Source organism: Dipteris shenzhenensis, chromosome 32 (assembly GCF_047967505.1).
Source record: "Dipteris shenzhenensis isolate YYH24624 ecotype China chromosome 32, Dip_SZ_1.0, whole genome shotgun sequence".
Lineage (NCBI taxonomy): Eukaryota > Viridiplantae > Streptophyta > Polypodiopsida > Gleicheniales > Dipteridaceae > Dipteris > Dipteris shenzhenensis.
Window position 1 is genome coordinate 18379945 of NC_141627.1, and position 10455 is coordinate 18390399.

Consider the following 10455-nt stretch of genomic DNA (forward strand, 5'->3'; position numbering starts at 1 on the left):
TGCATATACATGCTAGGTTATGCCGTTTGGATTGCGGAATGCTTCATCCACCTTTTAATGATTTACGGTTGAGACTTTCAGGGAGTACCTGATTGAGTTTATATCAATTTACTTGGTGGATTGTTTTTGTTTAGTTGATAACCATTGATCACCTTGCTTGCCTTGGAAAAGTCTTTGCTAGGTGTAGGCAAGTAGGACTCTCTCTCAACCAGCTAGCTAAGTGTGTCTTGGTGTAGGAGTAGGCATAATCTAGCATATCATTTCCAAGGAAGGCATACAAACCTAGCTTAACAATATTTAAGCACTAAAGCAGACGTGAGATCTCAAGAATCTAATGTAGATTCGGTCATTTGTTGGATTCATTAGTTCCTAAAGGAGTTTATAAGGAATTTTCTAAAATTATAGCACTTGTTTATGAGCTTGCCAAGAAATACACCAAGTTCTATTGGAATGAGGAGTTAGCCGCAGCCTCCAAACCCTTAAGAAATGGACAACCACACAACCCTTTTTTTTTTTTTAACACACACACACAAACTAGATGGGTTGTGATTTTCTAGTTCATGTTGATACATCAAGATATGCCATTGGTATACTTTTAACACGACCAAATGGTATGTTGAAAGCTACCTAGTTTATTATCCCATCAAGCTTGGGGCAAGCGTATGACACCACCTGTGTAATTATAGCATTACTGAGTGAGAAGCTCTTGGGATGGTATATCATGTTAAAATTTTTTGACATTATTTGCTTAGCAAACCCTCAAGGGGGTCACTATGTATAAACCTTATATATCACATGCGTTTAAGGCATATTTGTAAAACCCATTATCCATAAATTTATCATGAATAGAACACACCCTTTCTCTATTCAATCTATGCATAGTCCCTTTGTATGATATCCTTCTATATGTGAAAAATGTGTAAAAAGGAGATTTAAAGAATACCTTCTATTGATCCATGTGCTATGCTTACATATCTTAAGTCACTCGCCCCAAGAGCAAACCTTTCACATATGTTCAATGTTGACCACCAAGATTTGTTGTATATGGTTAACAAAAAGGTCATTCAAGGACGACAGATGTGTTGAATGTTGCTATTGCAGGAATCCCTTTCAAGATTATCCTTAAATTGGGAATGTTGCATACTAGTGCAAACTATCTTTCGTATCTACATGCCCCACCAAGCTCAAGGTATTAGCATCAACCTCCCAGATGCTCAATTATGTGTAGGTGGCATTTTTGAAATTGAGTACGGTGGGATGCAATTTGCCTTGAACTGTTGGAAATATAGCTTAATTGGAGGACAACTATATCACCAAGGACCAAACAGCGTTAGGCATGGTTTTACCTCATGAATAAGAAATTGTGCCAATTGAGGCATTCACAAGAGATCTTCCTCGGCCGCCAGCTTGCCCAAAGAGTCTTCCAGAATGTGCGAAGAAAGACCAGAGATATCCCTTGGGCATACCAACTATGTGCATGTGTGGGTAGCCCGCACTGGAGAGCCCCAAGAGCACGCCTACTAGTACACACAGTATAAGAGAAGAAGGGGGTAGGGTTCTCTGAGGTCTCCAATGGTGGCCAGCGCCACTCCCCTGGGTCCCGCACCACCTCTACCAAGGAACGGCCCTCCCAGATCTAGAGTCTCCAGTCTTGGTCCTGCATAATCAGGGGGCCTATATGCCACGTTTTCCCTTGCAGCCCTATGATGCGAAGGCGCTGCCAGGGAAGCTGGGGGTCGATCACGGCCTCTCTGCTCTGCAGACATCTATCATCGGCGATGGAGAAGAAGTGGATCGAGGAGTCCGAGAAAAGGCGTGCAACCACCAAAGGAATGCCACAGGGTGTGAACTGCCCTAGCCACCTCTCATCTCCCGGGAAGAGCTGTTTGGTAATCATGGGAATCCTCCAACCTGCAAGAATGGCAGCATTGAGATCTCTGCTCGCCGAGCCTAGATCCCACATGCCGTACCTACTACTGCTGCCAGCTCGCCTGGGCTCAGCTAGCTGTAGACGTCCCTCCAACCCAGAGTGAGCACGCGGGCCCACATCCCAGAGCGCCCAAGGGATATGGGATCTCTCTCCAAGTTGGCGACCTATATCATCTGTCACCTGGCTCCTCCAGATCAGGGGTTGTCTGTCTATCTCCTCTCGGTAGCTAGAGGGAACCTGGGAGAGGCTATGTCGCAACTTCCTCCAGACCGAGATGAGGCTACGGAGGAAGGGGGAATGGGGCTGAGTCAGTGGGCCAGAAGTGAAGATCCACCAGATAGATGGCCGCCAATCACCCCCTTTCTGGGGGGTACATGGGCTGAGACCATGCTGAAGCAAGAGCTTCCACGTCTGCCCTCCTGGTGTCAGACCGCGGATGACTGACTTGCCAAGTAATGCCCGACTCTATAGTTCTGGATCTATGATGCCAAGGCTGCCCTCTGTCTGGGGGAGAATGACCGTCTGCCAGGTGACCCGAGCTCTGGTGGTGCCGGAACCATCTGAGCCAGACCAAAGGAAGTTCCGCACTAGTCTCCTCAGTTGGGCTACACACAATCTCGAGAAACACCAGCAAGAGGCCACGTACCAAGCGGTGGCAAGAAGGACCTGGTTAACCACAAGGGCCCTGCCTGCCAAGGATAGCCAAGCCATGCTCCAGAAGGCTAGCTTCCGTCGTATGGAGGCTAGGACTGGTAAAAACTGCTGAGCCGGCGTGATGTCCAGGCCTACGTGGAATCCCAGGTAATGTGTCATCTATCCTCTAGGGATCCAGCGAAACCCCAGGAAAATACCCCACTGTGAGTTGGCTCCTGGATCCGTAAGAAAACCAACTGACTTATGCCAGTTGATTTTCGCCCCAGTGGCTAGGCAAAAAACCTCTAAGGACAGTCTCACCTGCTCTAGTGACTCGATATCATCCTGCACATATAGGGCTGTGTCGTCTGCATACTCGGAGTCCAAAAGTTCTGCATCGTCTCGAATAGGGAGGCACATCCCACGAAGACTAGTGGTACGGGCTCGTAGGAAGTGAGTCATGGCCTCCGCAAAAAATAGGAAGAGGTATGGCACAAGCGGGCAGCCCTGACGCACCGAGCGCTTGAGGGTGAATCTCTCCCCCATCTTGCCGCTGATGATGACTCGACTGGAGGCCGACCTGTAGAGGCTAGCAATACCTCTGATCCACTCGTCTGGGAAACCGAACCGAGAGAGTGTACCTTCCAAGAAGGACCAGTCTACCCTGTCGTACGCCTTCTCAAAGTCAAGAAGGAGTATGGCAAGGTGTTGGCCACTGTGCTGGGCCCACTCCATCGCCTTTGAGAAAGTGAAAATGTTGTCCAAAATGCTGCGATCTTGGACAAAACCAGTCTGGGTGTCATGGATCAAGTCATGTAGCAGGGGGCGGATGCGGCTACTAATCATCTTGGCGAGGATTTTGTAGGCAGTCGGGAGGAGGGTGATAGGGCACCACTGTCTGATCTCCTGACGGTCCCCCCCTTTGGGGATGAGGCAGATCAAGCCTGTCGCAAGGCTCTCTGGCATCTGTCCACTGGAGAAGATATGCTGGAAGGCTGCAAGCAAGGGCTGGTGGACTTGCTCCCAGAAGGTGGTGAACAAAGCTCTAGAGAGCCCATCCTCTCCTGGGCATTTCTACCCCTCAATAGCGCTCACCACATCCTGCATCTCTGCCATGGTGAAAGGGGCGAGAAGGGAATCACTCATGCTAGGCTGCACGAGCAACGGTGTATACCTCCACACCTCCTCCCTGCAACGGTAGCCACGAGGGTCTGGGGGCTCCTGCTGGAACAAGGATCTGTAGAAATCTGTCGTGAAGTCCCGGACCTCGTCTGGATCTGTCCTGACACTACCATCCTACGCTCTAAGAGATCGGAGCTGTTCCCCTGCTGACCTCTGGCCATGAGTCCTGAAGAACTCTCTGCACATCCTGTCGCCTTTCCTAGCCCAAAAGGACTTGGAAGCATGAAACGAGAACTCTGAGCATCGTAGAGTGTGTATATTAGTTTACTATCCTCATTATTAAGCTCCATTCACGCATACTTAGTACTATCCTCTCCACTCCAAAGTGCAAGTTAGTGGAAAAAGTCAAAAATCATTGGGTACCTTTTCTCATTTCCCACTCCTTTACATACATCTCATCCTTTTAGATCTTGTAAGACCTCCTTCCAACCATGGCCATTTACCGTCCTCAATCCCACCACCATTCTCCTTTGTGGACCTACCCATTTCTGATTCCCATTTGTGCTTTCTTAACATACTAGTAGTAGGGCATGTGATAACAATGTTTATTAGGCCATATCATCTTAGTAACCATTTCTCATGGTCACTCCATGAAGTTTTTGCTTCAACTAAGGTCTTATATGGAAAAACCATCAAAGTATCAGAATAAGGAGGTAACCATTTTGTGTCCAACCAAAGAATTTGCATCAATGCATAACTCATGGGCCCCCAATCAATAATACTTTTGAGGAAACTCAAGTCCTATAGTAACACATAAATAATCATGGTCATGTCATAAAGTTAGAGATTTCAATCAAGTCCAAGAGGATCATCTCCCATACCGATCTGGGGAGCCATAGCATATGTGTCATGTGGACCCAACACACACACCCTAGGATCAGTGTGTGTGTTTGTCAAATGTCAATAATAATATCAAGGGTCACCAAAGCGTTAATAAAGTGCCAAGGGTCCTCAAGAGAAGTCTAAGTGGGTGTCAATTTATAGACACATCCCTAGATAGCAAGGATCCCCGAAAGGAAGTGTGTGTGTGTGTGTGTGTGTGTGCACATTTACCAAAAAAAAAGTGTGTGCGCACGCGTGTGCACATCAAGGACCTCCAAAACCCCATTAACCATATATATCACAAGCCACGATGAGACACCACAAGGGGGGGTTTGAGCCACACCACGGCCTATATTTTCAGTAGGGGGATGACCACGAAGCTACTTCCAATGGTGGGAGTCGACAAAATAGAGGACGAGATGATGAGTTCTAGCTATGGCGATTACTTATAGTTTTTATGCATTGATTGAGGTTATTTCATTCATCTCTTTGCTTTGCATATTTTCTAACTTGCATTTCTGATGCTATGATTCCGTCTCAAAGTTTCTTAGTATCCACATTGGAGAAATAGGTGGTGACTGAAGGTGTTGATCTATGATAGGTAACACAATTTAAAGAAATATGGACCAGTTTGGTCTTGCACTGCTACTTTATGATAATAAGGTTTACAGTGAAAAGATATTTGAATTAAATAAAGATAATTTATCATCACAATAAGGTTCAACCTAAATAACCATAGATTTATTTATTCAAAGAATAAATATCATTTAGAAGCATCTTTGCATTGTGAGGGAAAGTGTCAAGGTAGGTTTCCATATGGCTACCACATGCGTCGAGAAGTTATTGATGGTAATGAGGGGCAAACAACAAGAAGAGGTAAAAACCTAGGTTCAAGATGTTAACACGTGTTTTGGGGACTAGGATAACATCAAAGATACAAATAGGAGACATCTGAGATACAAGTTCATGAATGCAGGGCCAATAGCATCTATACGAGTGGAAGAGTGTTCTTTAGGCAGGCAACATTGTGCCATCAAAATCAAAAAATTTGAGCTCTAAAAACCTCTAACTCTGACTTTGAAAATATGAAAAATCTCTCACTCACCTTTAAAATTGTGAGCCCCCTAAAAAGACATTGTCGCCAACGTCTTCTTTTGGAAAAAACCTTCCTCGTGCATGCTCCTACGCTTCAACCTATAATGATACTCCAGGTGAGTCCTCATCGCTCAACCTGATTCCTTATCACTCAAGCTCTTAATGCTTCCCCATTGTGGGATCTTAGGCTCTACCATCACTGCTCGAGGTCTCCATGATTCTCCAATAATTGGTTTATTCTCTCCATCACTTGCTCTTCAATGCTCATGCTTGCCCTTCATGGATTGCTCTCAGGCTTGCTCTCCATCAATTGCTTTTAGGCTTGCTCTCCAACGCTCGCTCTCCAGCTTGCTCCTTGCTCCCAGGCTTTGTCTCAATCTTGCTCTCCATCGATTGCTCTCACGTTGCTCTTCTATGCTTGCTCTCCAACGATTGCTCTCAGGTGCTTGCCTTTTCAAGCTTGCTCTTATCCTACGCTTGCCATGGCTTGCTTTGATAGCTTCCAGGATTCCTATAGCTAGCCTTTGTAACTTCCAGGATTCTCATAGCTAGCCTTTGTAACTTCCATCCATAGCTTCTCCAGTTTGCTTCCATAGCTTCCAGTCTTCCTTCCTCCTATGCTTGTCACTCACCAAGAAATCATACACGTGAAGTGGAAGCCAAAGGTATATAAGTACGTATATATGATCACCTGTGTTACATTCACTTGCCATGTACATTTGCTTGCCATGAATCGAGACCAAGTTCAATTCTTTTGCCATTTTCCATCCACTTGTAGGTAGAAATAGTTGGCATATGAACACTATTTCTTGCTATTGAAGTTTAGAGTTGGGACAAATAATCCAAAGATTGCAGCTTGAGTTTAGAGCTAAGGTATTGTGATGAAATTGTGAAACCGGCAAAAATAGTACGATTAACTGTGATGGAAAATTTCCAAACAAATTATTTGAATCTTGCCATACGATCCTATCATGAAATCATCCTTATTCCTTTGCCAGTTGCAACACATTTGTCATCTCAACAAAGCTATCGCTTCCTATACTCGTTTGAGTCTTTGAAAATTTATATAATGCCTTAGAGCTTTCAAATAATTTAGTCCTTAAATACTATAAAGAAAGGTTCTATTTTGCCTTTCTTAGTTCCTCTGTACTCTTCTTAATTTGAAATTCTATGAGAGAATATCCATCTCATCTCTTAGTTCTAATTTTAAATTATGTGAGCGAAGATCCATCTGATCAGTTAGTTATAATTCATCGTTCTGTTTCATATTACAAATTTATATATTTGTATTGCAGGCTCAATACAGGAATTGAGAGTGATTGATATGCCTTGTCACCTACAAGCAAAGCTCAAAACTAACCAAGTGCTTTTATATAATTATAATATTCTGCTCTATTCATAAAAATGATGAGAATACTTATTAATAGTAAGTACTTAGTTATCATGATAGCATTCAAAATGACACGTTCATTAAGGTTTTGCAAGCAAATGCAATACAATACAAGGTGCAATGTGCAAAATTCAAAATACAAAATCCCAAGGAAGGACACATTCCTTAGTCTTAATTTTCGCAGAGGAAGTGTGCCAACTCTCCTCCCACACGAATCGAGTTGTGCTTGAACTGAACTGCAATGTGGTAAATACAAGATGCAATGTGCGAAATACAATCCAAAATATCCCAAGGAAGGGCACGTTCCTTGGTCTTATAGTTTTTTGAGACGAAGTGTGTCAACTCTCCCCGCACTTCCATGTGTGGTTATGTGCCTGAATCGGTACTTGGTGCTAATACGAAGTGTGATGTGTAGAATACAAAGTGCAATATTCCAAGGAAGGGCGAACTCTTTGGTCTTATAAATCTTACAGAGGAATTGAGTCAACTCTCGACGCAAATGAATATGTGGTTAAAGAACAACAAAATACAAGAAATATGACCAATCAACACATCCTCTCACCCGCAAGGACATTTAAATCCATGTACTTTCACTATAATATTTGTCTTTCTTCACGAAAATGAAGATAACACTTCGTGAAAAGACAGCACTTGCCTTTCATAAAAGCATTCGAAAAAAGAAAACACGATTGCACCCTAGTTTTTCTTCGTGGTTGTTCATGAGACATATCTAGAAGAGCGACAAACATTATGCTCTAAATGTGTAATGAAAATGCAATACTAGGTGTACCGTGGTAGAGTTGAAATTTCCATTGATTCTTTTATAAAGTTAAGTTTAACAACATTGATACTAGAATCGGAGGTCCCACCACACGATTTCTCAAATACTTCTCTTAGTGTACATGTTGAGAACAACCAAGGAAAGATAACAAAGATGACTTGTGAGAGGCCTATATTAAGTTTCCCTTTTGGAAACTTTATTTAGTGCATTATGATCCATAATACATACAAAATATGTAAAGTGCATACATATTTCAAATGCAAAGGCAATTAGATCCTTGGCAATAGGAACATTGCAAAGGAGGTCGATATTAGATAATCCATTGATATGTTGGGATGGACAACAAAGAATTTGCAAAAACTCAAGTCACCCACCCATGGTCCTAGTGAGGCATAAGTAGCCGAAGCTCGGACCGAAGCTGTTCGGGTAGAGGCGGCGCTATGAGCAAGTGGAAGAGGTATGGACTCCCCCAACTCGCATGAACATGGGGAAAGTGACTGTGAGGACTGGATCTTCTTGACCCCAAGCAGCTCTGAAAGCTTCTTCCCATTTCTCATCAAGCAATTCAACTCCTTGAGCTTTTGCATTTTGGAGGACGGACCATGATCTGATTAAATTCAGGTAACCTTCCAATTTCATCTCCTTCGTTGAATCGAACTGAATTGGACCTGTTCCCCTCCCATCATCCAGCACAGATTCGAATGGGAACCGCAGCGATCTGTACCTATCTTCCGCTAACAGTACTCCAGCCTCCCTCTTGGTACCTGCTTCCTTCTTGCGATACTCCGCATACGGTCCATTCAAAAATTCCCCACACACAGCATCTACTTCATCGTTCACAGATGGGTATATGTAACCCCAGACTGCAAAAATCCCCCCCGGCTTCCTCAGAACATGCTTCACTTGCCCGTAGAATGAATCCAGATCGAACCAGTGAACTGCAGTCGCTACCGTCACCAGATCGACCGAGCCCTCCGCACCCACCACCTTGTGCAACTCCTCCTCTGACATAGAGGCCGATGTGCACGCGTAGGTTACATTGTCTCTTTGGAGCGCGAAGCGTAGCTGCGGCGCGCTCACATCGGTTGCGATCACTGTGTCATAATGCTCTGCGACCTGAAAACGAGCTGCAGGGTGAGCATCAGGGTGCAATCGACCTCAAATGTCTCGATCTGTCCGCCCCATATGTACGCTTCCCTCAAGACCTTACGATGTTCAGATCGCCCCATATCTTTAGGTTGAGAAACAAAAGACCGACTTTATAATGCCCCTCTGTCATGAAGAAGCTACAAGGACGACATTCCTAACTCTCTGCGGACACAACAAGAAATGGCTGCGATGCCCGGTGAAAAACTGCAATGGCGGAGCGCAAAGGAAGCGAATAACGTCGGGAAGAAAATCACTGTGCGCGAAGAGCAAGCGAAGAAAAAGAGAGGGCTGACCGCGACGGCGGCCTGGCCGTTGCCGGTACCGACGTCCCAGGCTCGCTGGTGGTGAGGGGTGAGGGAGGCAAGGAAGGAGAAGAGAGAAGAAGGATAATCAGGCCTTGCGGCAACGTAAAGGTGCGCCTGGCTGTCGTAGAGACCCGCCATAGCTGTAGCTGTGAACAAGGGCAATATTGGCTTTGAAGAAGGTCACTCGCAAATGCTTTGGCTTCTTCTTATGGTCTTTGGCTCTCTAGTTCAAGCTGTTCTAGTTGTCCACGCCTTTTTAGGAGGAAAGTCCTTTCCTTGAGAGGGCTAGTGTTAATATAGGAGAACTCTCTAGTGCTTCTTGTGAGAGGCAATGACAAGCATAAATATACGGTTTGTTGCACGCTTATGTGTTGCGTGTTCAACATTGCATTCCCAAGTCTACGTATTCGTTCGTTGGCTGGCACTTTTGCTTGCATGCATTCATTGAATGCTTTTCTTACTGCCTCTGTTGTGTCCTTGTCCATTTTGGTCCTTTTTCAATGCATGCATTGTGAGTGTAGGCCTTACAACCCGCTCATGTAATTATGTGTGTATTCTAATTTTGTCTAAATGGAGACTATGGTTGTGGCACCATCAGTGATAAATCTTGGTAGGACACGTTGCGCTCTATCAACATCAGTGAAAACATTGATGATGCTACCCCTTAGGCCGTACTGGCCATCGAAGCTAAGTTCTCGTATTTGTGCAAAAGGAATCCTTATTGATACAAGTCATGCTTCCATATCATTCAATGTACTTATGAATTTTGTTTTTTGTGGTAAAGTCATGTTCAGATGGCAATATGTGGGGATGAGATTGTTTTTTATATGTTTGAAGCACAAGGGACAAACATTTCTTCCTTTGAGGGATCTTTTCTTCAGTGATGTTTTTCTCTAACAAAGAAGTGGACATAGGAGGGTTAACGGTTTTCAACTTCGAGAAAAATGTCAAAGTGTTGCAGCTCACACAAAGCATGCTGTGATGAGTCATGTATTGCTTTCATGTATTTCTTATAAGGTGTGGAAGTTTCTCTTTTTATTTTCTTAGTTTTGTTAGACGCTTCTCTAGTTGTAGTTCCTTGGCTGGACTTCGAATCCAACATTTCTTATGGGGGAGGTACTTCATTTTCGACAAGGAGGTTACATGCGTCATTCGTTTTTAAAATATT

At 44.2% G+C, this 10455-nt stretch overlaps 1 protein-coding gene across 1 annotated transcript; it reads right to left on the reverse strand.

Annotated features, from left to right (window-relative positions):
- Positions 1 to 8253: 8253 nt before the first annotated feature.
- LOC147880398 (uncharacterized) lies at positions 8254 to 9477 on the reverse strand. The gene is made up of 2 exons (XM_087370941.1): positions 9276 to 9477; positions 8254 to 8949 (listed from the first exon to the last, which is right to left on the reverse strand). Exons 1-2 carry the CDS (start codon positions 9423 to 9425, stop codon positions 8272 to 8274), a joined length of 828 nt encoding a protein of 275 aa, XP_087227067.1. The 5' UTR covers positions 9426 to 9477; the 3' UTR covers positions 8254 to 8271.
- Between the last annotated feature and the right edge of the window lie 978 nt (positions 9478 to 10455).

Excerpts from the sequence above, each read along its gene's own strand:
- LOC147880398 (XM_087370941.1), bottom strand. The coding sequence starts at position 9,425 with ATGGCGGGTCTCTACGACAGCCAGGCGCACCTTTACGTTGCCGCAAGG. Across the intron at positions 8,950-9,275 it reads ACGGCCAGGCCGCCGTCGCG|GTCGCAGAGCATTATGACAC; the intron begins GTCAGCCCTCTC and ends GCTCGTTTTCAG.